General features: G+C 36.9%; 1 protein-coding gene across 2 annotated transcripts in view; it reads right to left on the reverse strand.

Moving 5' to 3' along the window:
* The window catches only part of grm6a (glutamate receptor, metabotropic 6a), a 48,886-nt gene that overhangs the window by 18,491 nt on the left and 7,632 nt on the right, over positions 1 to 22,763 (reverse strand). Inside the window, exons 2-6 of one of the 2 annotated variants that reach the window (XM_079637293.1) lie at positions 21,772 to 22,371; positions 6,081 to 6,297; positions 5,670 to 5,805; positions 715 to 869; positions 56 to 196 (exon numbers count right to left, since the gene is read on the reverse strand). In XM_079637293.1, coding sequence (XP_079493419.1) covers positions 56 to 196; positions 715 to 869; positions 5,670 to 5,805; positions 6,081 to 6,297; positions 21,772 to 22,329 — 1,207 coding nt within the window. In that variant the 5' untranslated portion in view covers positions 22,330 to 22,371. The remainder of the gene's footprint in view (positions 1 to 55; positions 197 to 714; positions 870 to 5,669; positions 5,806 to 6,080; positions 6,298 to 21,771; positions 22,372 to 22,763) is intronic. The other variant, XM_079637294.1, reaches the window with a different exon arrangement.

Raw genomic sequence — 22,763 nt, forward strand, 5'->3', positions numbered from 1 at the left:
CCTGTCATTGCTCCAAACATCAGTTAACTTGCAAACGGCTATCAGGAGCTCTCACCTGTGCATTTCTTCTTTTCTGGGTCGATCTTGATACCTGGACGTGTCAGTTTGCACCTAAAGTCGTCCTCCCAGAATTCAGCGAACCAGATATTCCTGCGATTGTTCTCCAGGGATCGAGAGATGAAGTACGTGTCAAACCCTGATCGAAAAGCAGAAAAATTACCAATTTTATGTTTATAGTAGAATTAAGTAGAGTAGAATTAAGTACAATTGTAAGATACACCGATCAAAAGTTGATTTTGAAAGAAGTCTCTCTTATTAACAGAATTTATTTGGAATGGAAAACTTTGGTAACATTATAAATATCTGTACTGTCACCTTTGATCAAGTAAATGCATCTTTACTAAATAAAAGTATTAATATCTTTAAAAAAAGTTTTGAACGGTAGTGTACATGGCAGAAATAGAAGTTGCAACCAACTTTACTACCATATTGTGACAATTGAGTGAAATAACTATTGAACTAGAAAGAAATGTAGGACAGAATTAATTTTTTATACTTTATCAGTATCTAATTCGAATACATCACAGACATCAAATGAGCATCACAGGAAGATCAATTTTCTTAAAAAAATAAAAATAATAGAAGCACAAATTATCATTAAGTAACATGCATTTATTATATGGCGACTTAAAATATGCGTATAATATTTCAAACCATCAATAGATGCTCTCTTGGGCAGAATGGTGACGGCCCCCTCAGCCACTTCCTCCTGGTCCAGGATCGGAGAGCTCTTGGCACCCCAGCTGTCTGATCCCACAAATTTAAAATGACCAGTCAAATTGGACTTCCTCGCAGCCTCCAGGACCTGCCTGGACAAGCAACAGCACAATTAGACTGTTTATACTGAAAATGATTTACAAAATATTGTGAAAATGTGGAGAACATCAACTTGAAACACCGTTAACAACCCATTGCACTTCTGTTATGTACATGAGTGTTCTTTTGTGTTTTGTCTTTTCAATATGTGTTGTCAAATGAGTTTTTAAACCCGTCTATGTCTAACATTACTCAGAATTACCTTTGTTTGAACATGCACTAATGATTTTGTTTCCATTTGCATAATTAATCTGTTTATTTTTTATTAATATTTTGTAATTTATTTGGATTTATTCATTTATGTTTATGTATGTATGTTTTTTCAAATTAAGTTTATTTGTATAGCACATTTAACAATACATAAGGCTTCAAAGCAGCTTCACAGAAGATTCTTGTATCAATAATACATGTGGTTAGTTAACGTCAAGTATTCAGTTAAGCAGTTCATACAGTATTTTCCAGTTAAGTTGCCATCATTTGGAGGCTTTGCCAGTGTTGGTGCCATATGAAATCTTTACAAAGGCTGGATCCAAACTGGAGCTGACGCAATTTTTTTTAAATGACCAAATTCAAATTAATTAAAATGTCAGTGAGATCGACAGCATCCCTTAAACATCTCAACTCCCAATGGCCAGTTCTTACAGTAAATTATTACATTTGCACACAAATGTGGGATAAACTTAAAAGTCTCTCTAAATCAAAAGACCTTCATGAAATTCAAATATCTCAAATTGTTATTGGAACCAAGTTATTATGAATTAAGCTATTCAGTTATGCATTTGAAGACGTGGTTGACAATTCACGCAGTGCGAGCGACAGCTCGTGTTCACAGGAGTGCTTTAATGAGGGGGAACTTCATCTGCATAGATGTTCTCTACCTCATAACCCTGTCAAAAAGCATCAGCAACAAGCCATACAGATTAGAGACTGAGAAACCCAAACACAGCGTGGCAAACCGTCACTTGTGAGTGCTGACGATAATAGCAAAGTATTGTCTCCACCGGGTGAGTTTGTTTGGTGCTTCTGAATTTGCAAGTTCAAACATGGAAAAAGCTAAACGACATTATGCCAGGAGGAGTGCACTGTCTTGAATACTGTATCCACTCTTATCGTATATGAAAAGGTCATCTAAGCTCAGAGATGAAATGATACAGACAGCTTATTTTGGATTTGACACTGTAGCACCTTCTAAGATGACATTTCCCAGGCAGCTTTAGCACTTCATGGGTGAAGGGTGACACTCCTGAGATGCCCAAAGAGCTACATAAAATCACGTCACACTTCAGATTTCCAATCATCATTTAAAATGAAGAAATATTCTGTCTTCCCTTGTTATTTCAGAACCAGTGTAACAACAGAATATATGTACATTAACACAGTTGAGATGTTGAATGTAAAAAAATAACAGTTTTGAGTTTCTCAGTTAATATTCTAATCTGTTAATTACCTCAGTTCTCCTTCTGTCTCTCTCTGTTTGTTTCTATGGTTACTGACTGTGTTCAGGTGTGTCTTATTAATCAGTCTCATTAGTTCCTCTTATTCGCCTATGTATTTAAGCCTGAGTTTAATCCTGTCTAGTCGTCTGTCGACGTCACTGTAAGCTTGGTTGTGCTTTTCTGGGTGATATAATTCTAAGTGTCCTGAGTATTTCTGTTAGTTTGATTTTGCTTGAAATAAAGACTGCTGCACATAGGTCCTGTTTCGTCTCTGCTGCAACCAGGACCCTTCACAGATGTTCTGATTCATTAATCAAGAGCCATTTTTGTATAGTATAGAATTTCGAAAGGGATAGTCCACCCAAAAACGAGAATTTTTGAGAAACATAAAAGAAAATACTTTGAAGAATGTTGGCTACCAAACTGTTTTGGTTCCTATTGAGTATTTCCCATTGTATTTATTTGACCATACAATAGAATTCAATGGGAACCAAAACAGTTTGATTACCAAAATTCTTCAGAATATATTTTACGTTCCACAGAAAAAAAGAAAGTCATACAGGTTTGGAATTCCATGAGGGGGAATAAATGATGAGAACTCATTTTTGGGTGAACTATCAAGTTGATGATTGTTCTTTGTAAATGAACAAGTTCTTGATGTTTCATTATTGCTATTGGTGTCTGGGTTCTAGAACCAATGAATAGATTATTGTCTAAGGAACTAAATAATAACAACAAGAATAAGAGGTTAAAAGAATAGAATAAACATTCTTTGAGGAAAATAAAAAGGTTCTTTAATGACATCATTCTATAGAACATTTACTGGTTTTAATTAGATTCTTTATTTTTAAGAACTTCAATATATTTGTTTAGACCTTACACACCAGATAAACAAGCTCACAGCCATCTTCAGAATTGTTTTGTTTGAACTTCTGTTTTTGCGGTAGCTCTGTATTTCTATGGCATCGCCGTCAAAGATTATTTACATGGTGAAGTGGATTTACTTATTGTAGTAGAGTTAATGAAAGTTATCCTGATCATTATAATGCTTGAAGCGGATGTCATAACAAATGTCAGTAGACCGGGAATATTTTAAAACAAGCGGTTCATTCATAAATCTGTAAGATCTTAACTTAATGCTGAGGAAATACAAACCGGAAGACAGAACACAATGAGTGCAGCGCTAAAAAGAGGCGGAGCTTAATGTCTATATGAATGCAATTTTGGTTTCACATCAGCATGCCTTTACATGCATTTCAGGAATTTCAGAAAGCAATTCATAACACAATGCAAGTATGCGTTGCATTCGCAGTGTTAAAGCGGGCAATACAAAGCTGTCTTCTACAGTATTTTTTCAGGTGACCTGTTGCCATTAGTCTCAGCAATTTAAAGATAATAACGCTGAGCAGGTATGTTTAGATAAACTGTTGACATGTAGAAAGCTATATGAATTTAATGGCACAAACATTTGAAGGAAACTCTATCACCCCCTACTGAGCCTGTACAGTAACATGTATCAGGACCATGCACTTGCTAATCATGCATGTTTCTGGACTAAAATCGTGGCTATTGTTCCCTTTTCTGGTTCGTTGGTCAGCAGCCAACTCCATTTACATGCATACAGGAGCATGTGTGATGCATTGCATATCAAAAGCAAAGTATCTCATATTGTCTTATCAGTACATCAAAGGGCGTTATCTCTAATTGCACGCACGTTGCATTTAGTATTTGGTTTATTTTTACAAATCTCCCCTAAATGTCACAAATACTAAAAGTTAGTTCAATCATATCAAATAATCCACATGTGCCCTTGTTACCAGTCAACCATTATCAAATCTGTGACAACATTAGTCTCCTGCACGGCGACAGATGGAACGAACAGTTTGTTCCAGACAGAATCATTAAAAAAAAACTATGGAAAAAGCCCCTGTTAGACTTACATTATGCACCTGTTAAAGACAAAATATCCAGATTCTAAAGATAAACGTGTGAATAGAGGTGGACAGTACTGTACTTAAGTACACTTTTTGAGTATCTGTACTTTACTTGAGTATTATTTTTTCTGGAAACTTTTACTTTAACTTCACTACATTTGAAAGACAAATATCGTACTTTTTACTCCACTACATTTCTGTCAAGGTCCTTGAGTAGAAAGTAACGTCAGGGATGATTTCGGTTGCATTTTGGTTATAAATGAAAGTCTGGTTGACGTCAGAACTCGACTGATGTTGGTTTCTGACGTCAACCGATTTTCAACCACGATAAAACATCTGTCCAACGTTGGAGATTAACGTCAATCTGACATTGGATTCTGACATCAACATGATTTTAATTTTCAACGTTGGGTTTGGTCTTCTAAATACGAATTTTGTCATTGTTTTGGAGCACACTAGCTTATAGATAACAAGGCTAACATATTCATAGTAAAAGACAAAAAACAGGGAACAGCCATTTGGGTGTCCGAAACCATTACGGACGTTATTGAGTGACTTATTCAATCTCATTACTGGAACTGTGTTCTAGAAATACATGTGATATTGATATGAGGGTAGGTAGGCATAGATTCAGAGGCATACGGTACTGTAAAATGGCTATTACATGCAACAATAATAAAACAATGCATTGACATTTACTTTTATACTTAAGTACATTTAAAAACGAGTACTTCTGTACTTTTACTCAAGTAAGGAAGTTGTGTACTTTGTCCACCTCTGCGTGTGAATGTGGAAACACAGCAAATATTCATTCAGTCCACATAAAATCTAAATTAGCCCTTTTTACTTTCTTATCACTCCTTCCTGGTCGTTGTCAGTGCACGACACGGTATTGTAGAGAAATCAAAATGTGCCTCTCAGTTAACTTTTTATTTTCCAGCTGACATTAACAAGTTCTCTTATTTGTTCACGCCTTCCCACCAACACCAGCAAATCTAGCACGCAAACTCTCTTAATGGGAAGTTTAAAAGGAGAAACTTCAAGCACTTAAAACCTTTTACCGAGAATGAGTGAAAGTCTTACGGGTTTGGGTGAGTAAATGATGACAGGATATTACATTTTTGTTGAACTTAACCTTTAATTTTCTACCAGTTACATTACATTACATTACATTACACTGGTGGTGGTTGAGGAGAGATTCCATGATACAATTGTAAACTGCTTTGGGTGTACAGTAGTACATATGAAAGCGCTATATAAATGCCTCATTCATTATTTAAAATAAATAAATAAAATGTATAAATTAGGTGTATTTTTGATCAAACATACCACAGATGCAGCTAATAGAATTCAAACTGTTAACCCAGAATATTCATATAAGGACTTTCTGATCAAACATACATTACGCATATCATTCACTTACTTGATGTCGTCCTCATGGGCAAAGATGATGACTCCTCGAGCATTGGGCGTCTCCATTAGTCTCTTAATGATCTTGTCAAACTCTCCTGGTTTGGGCTCTCGTGGGATCTTCAAGGACTGAGCGATGCACAGACCTCCTTTGTCAGAGAGAGAGAGAGATGGACACCGATGCTGAAATTTTTCTCGACTAAAATGTGACTCACTTTCTATTTATATTAATGACCGGCATAAATTTCTGGCAGCAGATGGGTACAAATGCATGCAGCTGTCTCAGTCTTTGGAACTTTTTGAAAGATAGCATATTAATGGAAAGTCCAATCTGGATCATATATGCTGCAGTTTGTGTTATACATCGATAGACTCTCAAGCGCACCAGAAGCTTCAAAGCTTGATGACTGTACGGATACTGTACCTGCCTCTCGAGAGATCTGAATGAAGGCGTCTACTCCACTTTCACCATAATTCCCCTCTGATGCTAAAGTGGACACATAGTTCCAGCCCAGTGCCTTCACGATGTCCACCATAGCTTGGGCCTGGTAGGAGTCTGGTGGTACCACACGAGAGAAGAAGTCATAGCGGTTATTGTCGCTCAGCTCTGGTGCTGTGGAGGCGTAACTGATCTGGGGGATCTGGAAGACAAAAAGAGAGGAGATTTAAAGCAAGTAACTTGCTAACTCCCCTAGGTGGGAGGAAAAAGTAAAAAAAAAAAAAAAAACATTTTCTTAGTATGTGTTTTTGTCCTGGTTTCCAGTAGAAGTAGATTGCAGCATTGCAGTGAATTGCACTGGTTAAATCTAACGATCGCTTGTCATGTCACGTCAAACCGTGCAAATTATACTTTGTTCTCAAATTGTTAATTTTAACAACATCAGCATTGCGTGACTACATTTAATGCCCTTCCGATATTATCCTTGTTTCCGCATGGGCCGGTTGCAGTCTCTTTTTTTCTGTAGCCACTCCGAAGTCTTTTGCATTTTAAAACGGGTGAATCTCCAGTTGTCACTGGCGATTGTCGTTTGAACCTTTCTGGATCCGCCATCAAATTGATAAGTTTAATTATATCAAGAGCTGTGAGAAAAGGGTATAAATCTCCACCTCCAACATCCTCACACGCAACATAGCCTATATAGCCGAGACTCCTTCTTTATGTGTACAGATGTGAAGTATCCACCAGTACCACTGGAATTAAAAACATTATTACAAGCTTACCGTTTTAAATCGAGCTACGGCAAGCAGATAGTTTTGAACACTGGCTGGTTATGTACTTGCTCAAAAATTTATTTTGGATAATTTCTAACCCAAAAAAGTAACTGACTGCAGCTTTAAGCGTAAACCTCACCAAATATGGTATGCTTAAAACAAGAAAAAAAAAAAAAAAAAATAGAGAATAGAATAGAATAAGAAAAATAATCTTAACTAAAAAATTAACTGTTCAAAAGTTGGTGAGACTTCTTTCAAAAACATTAACACTTATGAAGGCTGCATTTATTTAATCGAAAATAAAGTGAAAACAGTGATATTGTAAAATATTATTATGATTAAAAATAATATTTTTTTATTTGAATATATTTAAAAATGTAATTTATTCCTGTGATAGTAAAGCTGAATTTTCAGCATCATTACTCCAGACATCAGTGTCACATGATCCTTCAGAAATCATTCTAATATGCTGATTTGCTGCTCAAGAAACATTTCTTATTATCAATGTTGAAAACCGTTGTGTTGCTTAATGTTTTTGTGGAAACCATGATACATTATATTCAGAATTCTTTGATAAATAGAAATATCAAAATAACAGTGTTTATTTAGAATAGAAATCTTTTATAACATTATAAATGTCTTTAATGATCAATTTAATGCATCGTTGTTGAAAACAAATGAAATCTCCAATAAAATGTGACAAAAAAGTTGTTGCTTTGGCTCAAATGAGTGTTAGCATGGTACTTCATACTTTCATAGGCTCCTCAAGCTTTGACAACAAAATGTTGTAGTGAATTATCAGCACTATTACATCATTTGTCTGGATCAAACGCAGATGCCTGCTGTTGGTTTCATCATGATTGGTCGCTCGGTTCACCCAGTGACTGATAAACCTAGATCGACTCCCTCTTTTTATAGCAGTGAAAGTGGAGCAACGATTGTGTCTCGTCAGCTAATGCACAGAAGGTACGCGGGGGTCTCGGCATGTGGGTGAGCCGTAGGGGCAGACTTACAACAGGTAGATGGATGAATCAACGATCCATTTGACAGATTATCTGTGAGGATAAGAGGGGTTTTAGTCAAATTAAGTTAAGCACAGAAGGAGAGACACAGAGATCAGGAGGGGGGAAGGAGAAGAATTCATTTAACACTGATTATGTCCGGCGGCCCCCGCGAATGAGACTTTAACCTAGCGTTTCACAATCCTGCACATTACATGCGTCTAAAAAATCTGACACACCCAATTCAGGTCATGGAGCACTACACTGATGAACTGATGAAATGAATCAGATAACAGACCTTTACAAAAAAGTACTGTGGTGGTACCATGTTACGAGGACTGGGCACTGACGCAGATTTCAACATCTAATTCACAAGCGCTCTTTTAGACGCCCATCTCGATTCGATTCATTTGAAAATATTTTAGGTGCATGTCAAAATCTCTCTAATTAATGACGTCTAGTAATTAATGCTGTAAACTGTACATGAGACTGTACAGTACATATTACAGGTTAAAATTGACAACAGAGCCCAAACAATTATTACATTTAATCGCTATGTATTTTTAAATATAATAATTAACACCAAATTTAAAACAGAGCTGTTTACAAACATTTAAATTGCACATTACCCAGTTTTTATTTCAACTTTCATTTCACTAACAGGTGAAAATATAAATAATATAGCAGATATTGATTGATTGATAGATCAGACAAACAGACAGAATCGCTGCATGGGGTTTCTGCACTGTAAAAAAATTGCTGCGATTATTTATCACAACTTAAAATCCAACATTGTTTCAACTTTAAAAAGTATGTGTTCATGCTTGACTTAAAATATTAAGTTTAGTTAACTTTAGTTTAGTTTGGTTAAGTTGGATATTTAAGTTATCTCAACAAATTTTAACTAATCGCAGCCACATTTTTTACAGTGTGACATCACAAACTACCTTAACCAATCACGTCAACGTGTGATCATCAACGAGTGGATCTCTAAGCTGATGCGAGTGAGTGAAGGCGGGGCTAGTTTGCATATTCATAGAACCACGTATAAATGAGGCAAGGGTGTAGAGTTGCATTCAAGCTATTTTAAGGCATGAAGATTTTTTTTTTCAAGGACAATACACTTAAATATGTAATTTTGGTGATCAGAGATTAGTTTTAAGGGACTACAGGGGGAGTTTAACTAATGACAAACTTTAATTTGTTAAATAATCTAACCGTTTGGTTTTGCTTATCTTTTGGTTTGCACTTTTCAAGTACTCTCATAGTAATCTGTTGTGCACCAAAAAATAACAAATAATGCCATGTGAAAGAGGTCCGTACAACTTGTGCACTATATTCTAAGACAGCGTTGAAAGCCACAACAACCTAAATGTCAGGATTTCATGTCTCAAAGCTATTGTATGGCTTTCCCAATACCTGGAATATACAGTAGTCAACATTTGTAGTGGATCAAAAAAGTTCATCAAAGTTGTCCTAAGACGAGAACGGTATTGTTGTAATTCATGTATAACTTTGATGCAAGGTTTTGTTCCACATCAAATGTTGACTACTGTAGTACAAGAAGGGTATGAACCTCTCCGTTTGCATTCCCCCAGAAAATTAAAAGATACAAAATAAAAAATTAAAAAACACAAGTTTAGAAAGATATGAGGGTGAGTAAATAATGACAAAGCAGGAAATAAGGCCATAAAATTCTGCCCTACCAGAACTGCTACAGACTTCATAGTGTAAATTGTGGTAAATTTTACTACACCCCATTTTGGGGGCATGATTCCCATGTCTGATTCCCCAGCTGAACAGGTCTCTGGCTCAGACAGAAGTATTTAATATTCTGCACTAGTGACTCCATAACAGCAACGTTCACCACCTCTCATCAGAGCCGTCACGATCCAAATCCAACCTTTTAATCACAGTAATGGCTGCTGTCTGCCCCTGATCTGTCCACGCACCAAACAAAAGCCCTAATTTTAGTGATGCGCATGTAGTATATGTGTATGTTTGTATTTATGTGGGAATGCTTATGATTGTTCGCCATTTGCACGAAAATTCACCAAAGAAATCAAAATTAAAGCTCTTCGATATGTCCTGTACCTAATTTCGGGTTCAATAGGAAATATATCAGCACAGGACAGAAAACCAGACTCATAAAGTAATATCATGTGGGCTTTAACATCCCAGTTCCCAGCAAGCAGTTCTGTGTTTAAAAGACGTCTAATAGCCGTCCAAACACAGCCTTGAAGTCTAGGCTAAAACAATATCTGGCTATTGAAAATGTAATAGACATCTAACCATAGCATAGCCCAAGAATAGATGCACAGGCTACACACAGAACATGTCAAATGAAACAAAACACCTTGTAATCACTGTTGACTTTGCAAGTTATTTAGGCAGAAACGACATGTAACCAAATTAAGGGTAATTTTGTCTAGAAGTGGGTTACTCATAGCCGGACTACATCGGGTCTGTAGTTAACCGAGACAATGAAATGACGGCAATTGCTTGCTGGGTTGTTGATCAAATTGAATGGAATTCAAATGGAGATTAAGTGTTCTACTTTTTAGATGTTTCTATTGAGGAAAAAGATCTCATGTGATCCCATGTATCTCCTCTAAAAGATATCGCAAATCTTGCTCAGGTTTGATAAAACAACAAGTCAGAGATATCACTAATTTCAGATCACAAATGATCTGAATTCCTATCCACATTTATTTTATAGCTCTTACTGTAAGTCAACAATTGTCTGCTATCACAGGACTTTTAGGAGAAACATCTGAGACATTACATGTATTCATTAGCAGATTCGTTTATCCAAAATGACAAGCAAATGAGGAACATCACAAGCTATTTGTCATAAAATTCAACCAATATTCATTCATAGTCGAGAATGCCATATTTGAACTGAAGTATAAACTAGATTAGTTAAATTAAGCTAAACAGAAAGGAAGAAAAAGTGAAGACTAAGAAATAAAGTGGATACTTCAATGGAAGACTGCTAGTAAGTTTCCACATCTATAAGAGCAGCAGTGCAACTGTCCTCAAGGAGTTGATCTGTTGTCTTTTTCCACAACAACAAATCAATCCATCATGATGTCGCCACTGGTCTTCCTCAAATGACCCGAACACAGTTTGCATGAAGTTTGAGACGACTCTTAAATACCCTTTGCTGAAAGCGCATTCATGAATCATTGGCAGTAGCCTAGAGCTGCAATTTTCTTGATTAATTAGACACGGCAGTTAATTAGAAGCTTTGAGCCAAGACTTCTGCTCTCCAAACAAACATATGATGAAGAAAATGCTCAGCGTGTTTATCAAAAACTTCACTTTTCAAGCTTGTGAAGTTTACCAACACTACAAAGATATTTAAAATGTAGAAGTTTCATGGTTGATAAAGACCTTTGACTAATTCATTGCTATAAATAATCTTTCCAAAAATTATTGTCACAAATCATAACTGTAAACATCCAAATATTGTTTATTATGATATTTGTCCCCTGGATATGCCTTATTAGAGGTTTTCAATACGTAAGTAAGCTATTAATGTGTAAGACTTCTGATTTCATGAGCCACTTTAGGTAAATAACTATAGAAGATTGCATGGTCATGATATGTTTTATTGTATTTTTGTTCAAGTTCCTGTGTTTCCGTTCAGTTTAGTTCTCGTTTCCATGATTACACACTGAAGGTGCATTCAAGCCATGTCGTAATTACCGTAACGATTCTGAACAGTAAAAAGCCTTCATGGGCTTGTAGAACTTGTGTGTTCGACTTGAAGCGGCGCTGTGCAGACCGATCGGTGCATGACATCAAAGTACCGCGAGAGTAATCTCGAAAGCATACAGAGCTTTATTTACGGTAATTACGACATGGCGTGAACGCAGAATATGTTCTCCCTGTTTGTTACATGAATCCCACATGTATCTAGTTTTAATTATCTTGTTTTGTTTAATCCTCTGTCGGTTCACGTCATGATTAAGGGTATGTTTGCACGACAACGATGTACTAATTTTAAAAAAAAAATTGCATAAACGACAACATTGTCAAAACATCCCCTTTCACGGGGATCCGCAAAAAATGACTAAATACACTGTATCATTCATGCCAGGCCAGTAGTTGGCGATGTCACTTTTTAAAAAAACATTACGCGCCTATAAACTGAACACATAATACGCATGACGTCACTGTTTTCACAAATTTAGTTGTATTTGTTGTTTACATGGAGATGATAACGCTATCGTTTACAAAATTTAGGTTTTTACCTAAAAAAGAGTGATACAAAAAGAGACTTGTGAGCAGACCAACAGAAGCAACCACACAAAAAACTGCACACAATAACAAACGCATTGACCAACACAGTGACCATTGTAGTCCCATTCATAAACAAATTCAAATTCAAATCTTTTGAAGCAGTTCATTTTAGTGAATCAAAAACAAATCATACAACCAGTGTAGTCTGATTCATGAACAAATTCATCTTTTGATTCACTTCTTTTAATGACTCAATCAAAAAGACTTACTAACTCTGTCTGTGTCTGACGATTCAGTCATGATGAATCCTTTATTGAATGAACTGAATTCATCATATATAAGGTGATACACCGCATACTCGTTTCATAAAAAACGCAACTGTTGTTGTCTTGCGACTCTTGTATTAAAACTGACCTGAAAGGAGGAGGAATTTCTTGAACTAATCAGTTGTTATAAATAAAACCAAAGTATTGTTACAAAGCACATTTAAATCTTGCATATTCAAAGTCATCTCAATATTTGAACAATGTTCACCATGATATCGTAGTGATGCCTTTCTGTCCCCTGGATAGACCATGTTTTGAAGGTCTTGCTAGTGTGACTCAACACTGACGGATATAAATCTCTCGCTTGACAGAGGGAAAAAGACATATTTACCATAGGTTTACCAAATCCGACACGCTATTCTTGAACATCTGAGCAAATGCTTTCCGCTGGCATGAAATGAAGTGAGCTTTTAGCCTATTTCCTTAAAGGAAAGCTCCAGGTTCAATACAAGTTCAGCTCTTTCAAAAGCATCTGTGCAGTGCCGTCCTTTCCCACAGAAATAATTAAACTCATCCCTCGGTTTGTAAAAACAAGCACAAAAAAAAAAAAAACATTTATTATAAATGAACATTCAATATAAGTTTTAAAAGCACAAACGTGCAGCTTTTTGTTGAAGCACTTATATTAATTCTTCCATTCAAAATGTGTTTTTTTGAGCTGCAAAGTTGTAATAATCCTTTAAGCGGTGGGACTGTTCAGCGGATGAACTTCTGACATAATGCCTTTGTTTGGATTTTCCTCTATGTAAACAGAGAAGGTTTATGTTTACTGGCTTCACATGCTCATAACAGGCATTGAAATACTGGATATCACTTTACATGAACTTCTATGGTTAAAAAAAAGTTTAAATAGACCGATACAAGTTAAAAATAACTGCATTTCACCGAATCCAGAATCTTCCTTAAGTGAATTGTGCATGCTGTGCAACTATAAGCAACTAATAGGCCTATAAGGGTGATTTCACACAAATACATCATTCAATAAGGAGACCGACGGACTTCACACTGGCAAGTGAAAATTGTATTGCTGACAGCCTGATAATTCAGTGTCTCGATGCATAATAATAGCAACTGACACGAAAAAGTTCCCATTCTCTAAAGTTCAACAAAAAATAGCCACAATTTTCTCACTTGAATTAACTGCCACAGACATCAGCGCAATTACTGACCATTTAACTCACAATAACGGCAATTAGAGGAAACTCTGACAGCTAAGGTGCCTGTAGACACTTAGATTCTTTAGATCAACTAATGCAATGATTATTTATTCACAAAGAAACCTGTAGCAATCTTAGATCAAAATATAATCTCTCCATTGACCCATTGCATGCACTTTCTAAACGACTAATGCTCACACGTGCACCTCGCAAAGTGATTTCAGTCCTCAAAACTCTCACTGTCAAACATTTGCCCAGGTGATTTGCTTTCACTTTCTCTTACAAACTCAATTTGAGTTTTATGAACGGAAGCCAGCAGCTTATTGTACCAAAGGGTCCTCTAATTTTGCAGCTAAGAGCCTGATGTGTTTTCTAGACCCCCAGACTCGGTTTAACGGCTCAGGGCAAAGACAGAGTAATTAAGGCCAGAAACACGCTTATGCAAGTACGTGAACACAAACACTTCTAAATACGCAAGCTCAATTTTACGCGTCAGAAGACAATTCATGGCACGAAGCAAGAACGATTTGCCGCAAGGGGTGCAAAAACATGCATCAAACCAGTGCTTCTCAACTTGTGGGTTGCAGGTCTGTTCTGATTGCAGATGGAAAAAAACATATGCAAAATTGTGCATATTTAGGTGTCACGTTTGGTTTTTGGTTCATGTTTATGTTTGTCTTTTATTTTGTAGTTTTCATAGTCATGCTTCCTGTTTGTAATGTGATTCCAATATCCCGTCATGTGATCCTGTCATGTGCTTCAGGATAGCACATTAGGATAGCAAAATAAACAAGCTTTTAAACTTTTAAATGGAGGATAAAATGCGTGCCGTAAATGTTCTTCTTCAAACTCTGCTGTATTTGCCGCAGATTCATTCGTCACTTCTATATGTTAGTATTAATAATGGCAACATGGACAGGTTGTGAGTGATGCAAGGTATAGGAAAACACTAAATAATTTGCAATGAGTTTTAGACAGACTAAAAAATGCATCTCAAGGGAGTTTAGGAGTCCACCATAAAATATTTGAAATATTAATTCTATTCGAATTTCCCACATTTTGTTTTCTTGGTTCACCTAATTAGGCACAAGGTTTAAAGAAACGCATTTGAAAACAACAACATACTCATGTTGAGTTCAAAAAAGGTTCCTCCGTCCCACATACCGTGAATTTCACTGTTCTATTGTTTTATAATCTCATCTGATGCTTTTGGCAAGAGGCAATCAAACTCCTCTGTTCTACAAGCATCTGGGTCTCTGGCCCATAAAACTAAGAGTCAGCAAGGGATCTCTGCAGAGTTGTATGCCACATAAAGACGAGCCGTTAAAAATTGAGTACCTGGAGCTGTTTCATGAGCCAGAGCACTAAGTCTTATCATTAAAAAAACATGCGGTTTGCTACCGTGTCCCATCCAGCTAGAACGGCCACAGAAACGACATTCACAATTATGCAACTGCGGCACTGCTGAAGTGTTGACTTTTACTGCCGTTCATGCGGTCTGTCGGGGCTTATGTGGCTCTTCCATTGGAAGGTCTGTGACCGCTTTGTAATCCAAATGAGAGTGTGTATGTGTGTGCGTCTGAGAAAAAAGATGTCCGAGCGACTCAGAGAAAGACGTGAGATTTGTGTGTGTGTGTATGTACGACTCCCAGCATGCTCTCTGGAGCACTGCATTGCATTAAAGGTCTGTGCATGCTCATAGATGTGTCATCTCTGTCTGTTAAGCGGGAAGGACGTGCCGTCTTTAAAGTGAGCGTCTGACAGGGAGAGTCATTACCGTGGGGTGAAGTAAAAGCTCATTTAACTCGGCTGTGATCACGTTTGCCCTGACCGTGCAAAGCACGAGATATGGCCCCTCTTGCGTCAAGACACGGAGCTAAAAACAGAGAAATGATAACACATGCTGCATCCCAATTCACATACTATCTGTTCTAAACAGTATGTGAGATTAGAATTAGTGCATCCCAAATTATAGTTCGTAGAGCAGTGAGCCAAAGGTGCCAGGATGGATTTCGAAGTGTGCATTCGTGCATGCTTTGTTTGGCTGACAAAAGCCACAACCCCTTGAGGATGAGAAGAAGAGTTTGTGACTGTGCTATTTTTACATTTTTCAGCTGTAGAAAAATGGTGTCGAATACACAGATGATACTGTCACTACAGTTTTTAAATGTACAGTAATTAATTATGTTAAGGTTTCAGGTTAATTTAAGTTTAACTTAAATGCTGACTGTAAAGTGATGATGAAAAATTCTGTCATCATTTCTACTAAATTTTTGTTGAGTCTACTCAATGAGAGTCGATGGGGTCCAACATTGTTTGTACCCCAACGCTATTCAAAATATCTTCTTTTGCAGAAGAGAGAAAGTCATGCAGTTATGGAATGACATAAGGTTTGATTTAAGAAAAAGATGACAAAAAAAAGTATTTTGGGGTAATTTAATCCTTTAAGGTAATGAATTTAGCTAGATATTAACAGTTTGGAAATGGAATACATACTAAAAATACTGTGCAGCATATATTGTGTTTTTAAAGTCACTATGAAATAGTGGCATAATGGTATATTGCCATATTTATTTTAAATGTATTATCAATGCACATCATTATTATTTTTTTAATTCATGTGCTCTCGTAATCTTTAATCAAAACTCCCCACCCCCCTCTTTGCAGCAACATCTCTTCTCTTATGATGTGTTTACTGGTGTGAGGGGCGGGACAACCTGTCACTCACATGAGATCGACCAATAGCAACCCATAACCATCCAATCAATTCCTGGTTGACAAAATCAAGTCCCTCCCTAAATTTTTTTCTTATTCGAGAAGCTGTTTCACTCAAATATACCACACTTTAAATGGTTAGGATTAGGGTTAGTGAAACACATTGTTGTCAAATGATCTCAAATGAAAACAATAGTTTTGCATAATGCAAGTTTGTGTAAAAATATCTTGAATTTTATCAAAAAATAAATTTGTTTGAGCACATTTTGATAAATAGACAGGTATTTATGCATGCAAAAATAGATATTCTCTAGTATGTACACATTCTAAAAATGTTATGTAATGTAAATGTAATTTACAATCATAAGCAAAGTACATACTTTCAGTGCGTAACAGAAGTATGCGAATTGGGACACATTCATTCCTGACGTGAAGACTTGAATAAACAAAGACTTTCCACGAACGACAGGTGTTTGGCGTCACAAACATCAAAGAAATGTTCAGAACTCAAGCATTGTGCTCGCAATCTGTCTCATGATATTTTCATGATGTTCCGACACATCAAACACATTTTAATGATCGACTGTGTAAAAATATCAGTGAAACAACAGGCTTTTCGTATGCAAAACATGGGCTAAATGGCTGTTTGAAACTGTCCCAAGCATATTTAAACAACAAAAACATGATAAATGGAAAGAGGTGGCTGTCGAGCCTTTGTCCACGCTTCAGCGAGCAATCTGTAGACTGGAATAATCACTCGCCGTGGTGCTGTGCCCCTCATCATACAGACGCAAAAAGGTCCGTCTAATGAAGATCCACTGTACCTCTGCTTTTGTTCCACGTTCGTTTCAGACTTTATTCCACGTGTGTTTAATTAGAGGGTTGGCTACCGACAGCTGTCCCCACAGACTCAGCCTATTGTCTAACACCTTTCTGTCATTCACAGCCACACAATGGGATAACTTCCTGTGAAATTGAAATGCACTTCATGGTTTTTGTATATTTTAAATGAAATTTGAATTTCAGTCTGTTTGGAAACGATTCAATAGAGAAACATTTTGAATATAGACACCGTGACCTGATTTTTCAATATTTAATTAAGATTAATTAAGATTCTATTTCAGTCTTTCTACTTCCAAATGTCATGTTTAATTCAATACATTACTTGTAGTTTCTTTGTAATTTGAGAAATTTCAGAGAGTGAAAATAGTTTTAAAGTAAATCTTACACCATGCTTACCATAATATAAGCTGGAATCAGATTGTGAAACCATAATACTTTAATATACTATAGTACTATATTCATGTGGTATTATAAAGAATATCATGGTATTATCATCGGGTTATGGCAATATCATAACTACACTATTATTATAGCAAAAAGCCTGTTTTACCAGTGCCTGATTTATTTTATTTTCTGTAAGTGTGATTTTTTTATTTATTTGAAGGCATTTCTGATTTTCATGTTCATGCTTCGTAAACCGTACTCAGTTAAATATGAGAATATACAAATATGACTTTGACATCTTATCATAACCAGCTTATGGGATCCCCTAAAAAATTTAAATATGCATTTGACAAGGGCAGAAATCAACTTAGGGGCTTAGCAATGGCGCTGTTAATGAGATTACAGAATTTCCATGACAACTGTGAACTGGAAATGCTGGATTTATGAACAATAAAGCTGTATTTTTTCTTTGATCAATTACAAATAAACACGTAAGGCCTTGGTATTCATGCGATCGCTTTAATCTGACATCCAAACGCAAACTCAACTTCATCTCAGATGCTTTCCCTAAAATTCATTTGGGGGAATAAAATATTTTTAGATATGGGCCATTCTACAGAATTGGTGCAAACCAAACCTGCTGTCCCCGAACCAAAAAAACACATTAAAAAAGCATTTAACTAATTCAATCTTAGATGTTTACTAAGATCCTTCTATTATCTGTTGAATCCCACAATAATATTTAAAATATCAGCAAGCTTAATATATAGGCCTATATATAAAATCATCATTGGGTACTTTCAATTGGGAGGTGACTGTCCCGAACCCCAACCCCTAAATTTCAACTTGTGAGAATTATATTGAAATACTTTTAGCAATTTCTTTCCATTGTTGTTTAAAAAATATATATATTTTAGATTTCTTTAAAAAGTGAAGATCAAATTTCTTTAAAAAAAATATTAATGTTATATTTTCTTTTGTAAATCATGAAACTTTATATTTAAAAAATGTGTCCCGCATTTTCAAGTGACTACCGAAACAGTGTATGTTTTACTCCATTTTTGATCAGGAAATATCCCTGTGTCACTCTCACTCTCATAGCTTCTCTTTCATAGTAGGTACCATCATTTTGAGGTGAATGTGTTTAAAATTCTGAAAATCGGTGTGTAAGTTTAAGGAATGTCACTACCAAACACCTTTTTCTGTAATTAAGCAAACTTTTTTGGGATGTGATTCGATAAAATGTTTTAGTAGAGTTTTATTGTGTGAGTTTTTCTGTAAAGTTGTGTTTTTCCTTCTGTAAAATTCTGTAATGTGATGTGGTCGCTACCAAAACATTACTGTCACTACCGAAAAAGTGCAGTCAGAATTACGGTAACTGCACTATCACTAAAAATGTGTACCTTGGATATTATACAATTTGCATACATACAAAATTTTTGCAAAAAAGAAAATTCAAGATGTTTCCAACTCTGAACCAATTCTGTAGAATGGCCAATATACAAAGATGGTGCAGTCATATTACTATGAATTATAGAAAGCGCAACGCACAATATGGCGCAATAAGTTCAGACTTCTAAAAAAGAGGTCCATACGGTCCAGCCTAAAATAAATCAGCTTTTTGTATTGATTTGAGCATTTAGAAACCAAATAAATGAGACCACTGTTGTCAGATTTCATTGGTCATTTCAAATATGAAATTTAATCGTAAGCTCGGTGAACAGCTTTGGACAATTCAATGTTTCCCCATTCAAAGAGATAGGAGCTGTACTTGCATGACTGGTATAGTTGCCTGAGAGGCGTTTTAAAGATCGCCACCAACTGAAATGACTTGGCTTCAAGGGACTTTGATAAAAATAGACACAAAGGAGTCAATTTTTAAGTATAGCAAGTGTATAGAGTTGTAAACTGAATGTAGAGAGCAGCTCAGATCATGCGGAGAAAGGGTTCAGTTCATATACGAAATTTGCTCTCCCGTTGCTGCCTACGAGAATCAGATGAGATTAAATAGATCTCATTTGTGGTTTTATTTCCCAATGGTCTCTCTTGAACGTTTTTTGTTTTGCCAAAGCAGGTCGATTAAGATCAATCGGCGATCATTACGAGCTTTGTTCACAAATGAAGTACGGGCTCTTTATAGCTCAATAATGCACCACAGATGGGCTAAGGGAGCACAAATTGTAATATGACATTCAAAACAGCTTCTCTTGGGGTCTTAACCAGAGTACACTGAACCGTAGACGGCCTCTAGAATCCCTCTGACTATGTTGTCTTGTTCCATTAGGGAAGAGCTAAAAAAAAAGCTTTATTAGTCTGTCACTCGGTCGACTCTCATAAAATCAATTTCCCATTTCACCTTACAAAAGCCTCTACATGCACTGAGAACAATATGTCCGCTTTTCATTTCGCTTCAAACATAAGAACCATGTAGGAAGGGATTTGAGTCTTGTGGAACCCGAGGATATAGGGAGCAAGATAGCCCTCTCAAAAAAGCTTACACCAGGGGAGCAAATCACACCATTCGTCACAGAGATTCTCTCATTCTCGGGCAGGGTGTCCAACGCCGGGGAGCCATGTGTTCTCAGACGAGTCTAATATTGCACTATGAGGGAGCCAGCAAGAATGACCCTCTTGGGAGAAAGTTGGATCCGTTTCAGGACGAAAAAAGAATAGTTGTTCACACTTGTTTCAACCTCCTCCTGCATTTGTTTGCTGAAGGAAAAATGTGCACGGGTTTTGTGCTTTGTTGTGGGTACAATTCTGATCATAAATGCTTGCGGTTGCCAATTATGCCCAATCACAACCTTGTCCCTGCCAAGCTGTTCAGTTCTCGCTGTAGTTGTTTCTCCATCCTTTTGTTGTAGCAAACACACTAAAACTACAAAACTCTGATTACACAAATGTGCTCTCTAATCTTCGTCCAAATTGAGCTTGATCCAACAACAATGCACTCACCAGTTTTTCAGACAAGCAAATTGGACACTCTGAGTCACAAGTTCACTCATGCATATGCAAGATTTATTTCCAGAAAATGTTTAGCAACTATTATTGGGCTGAGATGATAAGAGATCATATGATGCACGAACAATGTGGGGTTTAAATCAAACTGCAACATTTTAAACATAATAAGCAGTTGCCACAATTAATGACAGAGTAAAGTTAGTTCAACGATGCAAAATAAAGTATCACAGGGTTTTAAAGCTCTGCGTGTTTGGATGAGGATCACTAAATATGATTGCTGCTCAAAGTGAATATGATATGCAATGATAGTTTCCCCCACCATGGCAAGCATCACGGGAGGTTGGCATTTCGAGATGCGGATGAAACATTTGTCGCCACAACACATGGAGCTTTGTAATGTCAGCCCAGTGTTATTGCGGTCCAGACGCGAATTCTCCAAACCTTCCCATTAAAATTCAACGAGCGCAGAACGCAATTTTAATGACTGCTGCACCAAACAGCACAACCACTGCAACATCATTTGAGAATTGAAAGTTTGGTACTGCATAGAATCAGAATCTAGAGCTGTTGAGAATAAAAATTAGCCTAAATGCTTGCTGGATTTAAGACAAAGCCGAACTAATAGTAAAAATCCTGTGGGATACCAAAGAGATAGAGGCTGAATCCATGATTAGTTGGTCTATCTAATCCTGCTTGTCAATTAACGGCAGGTCCTGGCCTGTAGGCATCGAGATCCAGTCAAGCATCCATTTTGAAGCAGATTGACAGGTATAATGGGGCAAACCCTAAGGTATGGGTGTACAAAGGAATAAAAATGATAGGGTCAATGTGAAAATCAGACTATCAAACTAAAACTACCCCTAAAATCAAAGGGAAATGAAAGGTTGATGTAAACCTAAAACTATTTGTAAAATCTGAATTTCTGATTTGTTGTCGTTCCAGGAATTCCAGATTGTAGCTCCGGGACCAACAAAGATATTGATCCAGGAACATGTTGAAATCACTGCAAGCTGAAGAAAGTATACATATATACCAATTCATATGTCTCATTCAGAACATTCTTGAATTTGAATTGGTTATGAATTGAGGTAGCAAACATTATGCTAAATTGCAAATCAAATTGATGGATGGATGGATGGATGGATGGATGGATGGATGGATGGATGGATGGATGGATGGATGGATGGATGGATAATTTAATTTTGCATAACCCAGGTACGTACAATATATTGATTTGCTCACTCACATACATGCAGATGGGTTCTCACCTCAAACAATCGCAGGACATTGGCCACCATGATGGACACCGAGCTGCCTGACGCCCCTATCACGCCCACCACACGCTCAGGCTTGCGTATGATTGGTTGTTCGCCATTGGAGCAGCGGATGTCAGACGTGTCTTTCTGAATGAGTGCCTGGACAAATGTCAGAGACTGCTCTAGAGCATAAGTGTCCCTGGAACATGTATCAAGAATTCGGGCCCCTAGTGTGATGTTGGGCAGTAGTTCTGGGTCACTGTTGATCTGGTCCAGGGCGTACAGCATGGCCTCCATCCGGTGGATTCCTTTCTCTTTCTTTATTTCTCCACACGGGACCCCTGCAGGACCCCTGGAATGGACTGGGAAAAGGCCTCCCAAAGTGATGTCTCCAGGGATTTTGATGGAGTGTGGGTGCGAGTGGTGGTGAACCGATGAACACGGGCTTAGCCACACCCACAGAATCCACAAGAGGCGTGGCCATGTGGTAGATTGACAGCTGCTCCAACTTAAAACCCGGAACATCCCGACCTCACGGTTCAGTAAGAATGGAGGAGGGCGTGACGTCATAATGAATCAAACACGTTAGTGTTCATCCACTATCTGAGGAACCTGTAGGAGATAAACAAAGGGGGGGTGACATTAAAACTACATTAGAACTATAAAATTACAAAACTATTATTTCTGGCTGTCTTCATTTCTTTATTGCAATTTCCATATAAAAAATGTGGTTTTATTTCGATTAATCATGCAGCCATAACTCTAACATATTAAACTCATGCAAGTCCTGCATGCCCTTTTGACTTGGGTCAGTAAGTAACCACCTAGCAACCCAGACCACCCTAGCAACCAAATTGTAACACACAAAAAAATAAACATAATGAATCAAATTGGCAACCACCTCACAGAGCAAAACTTGTGTGCTAGAGCAAAACTTGAAACTTTTTAAGTGTCACTCTTCATTCTTACAATGCACAATTCCCATTGAAATCAACAGATTCACA

Source organism: Phoxinus phoxinus (assembly GCF_949152265.1).
Source record: "Phoxinus phoxinus genome assembly, chromosome: 15".
Lineage (NCBI taxonomy): Eukaryota > Metazoa > Chordata > Actinopteri > Cypriniformes > Leuciscidae > Phoxinus > Phoxinus phoxinus.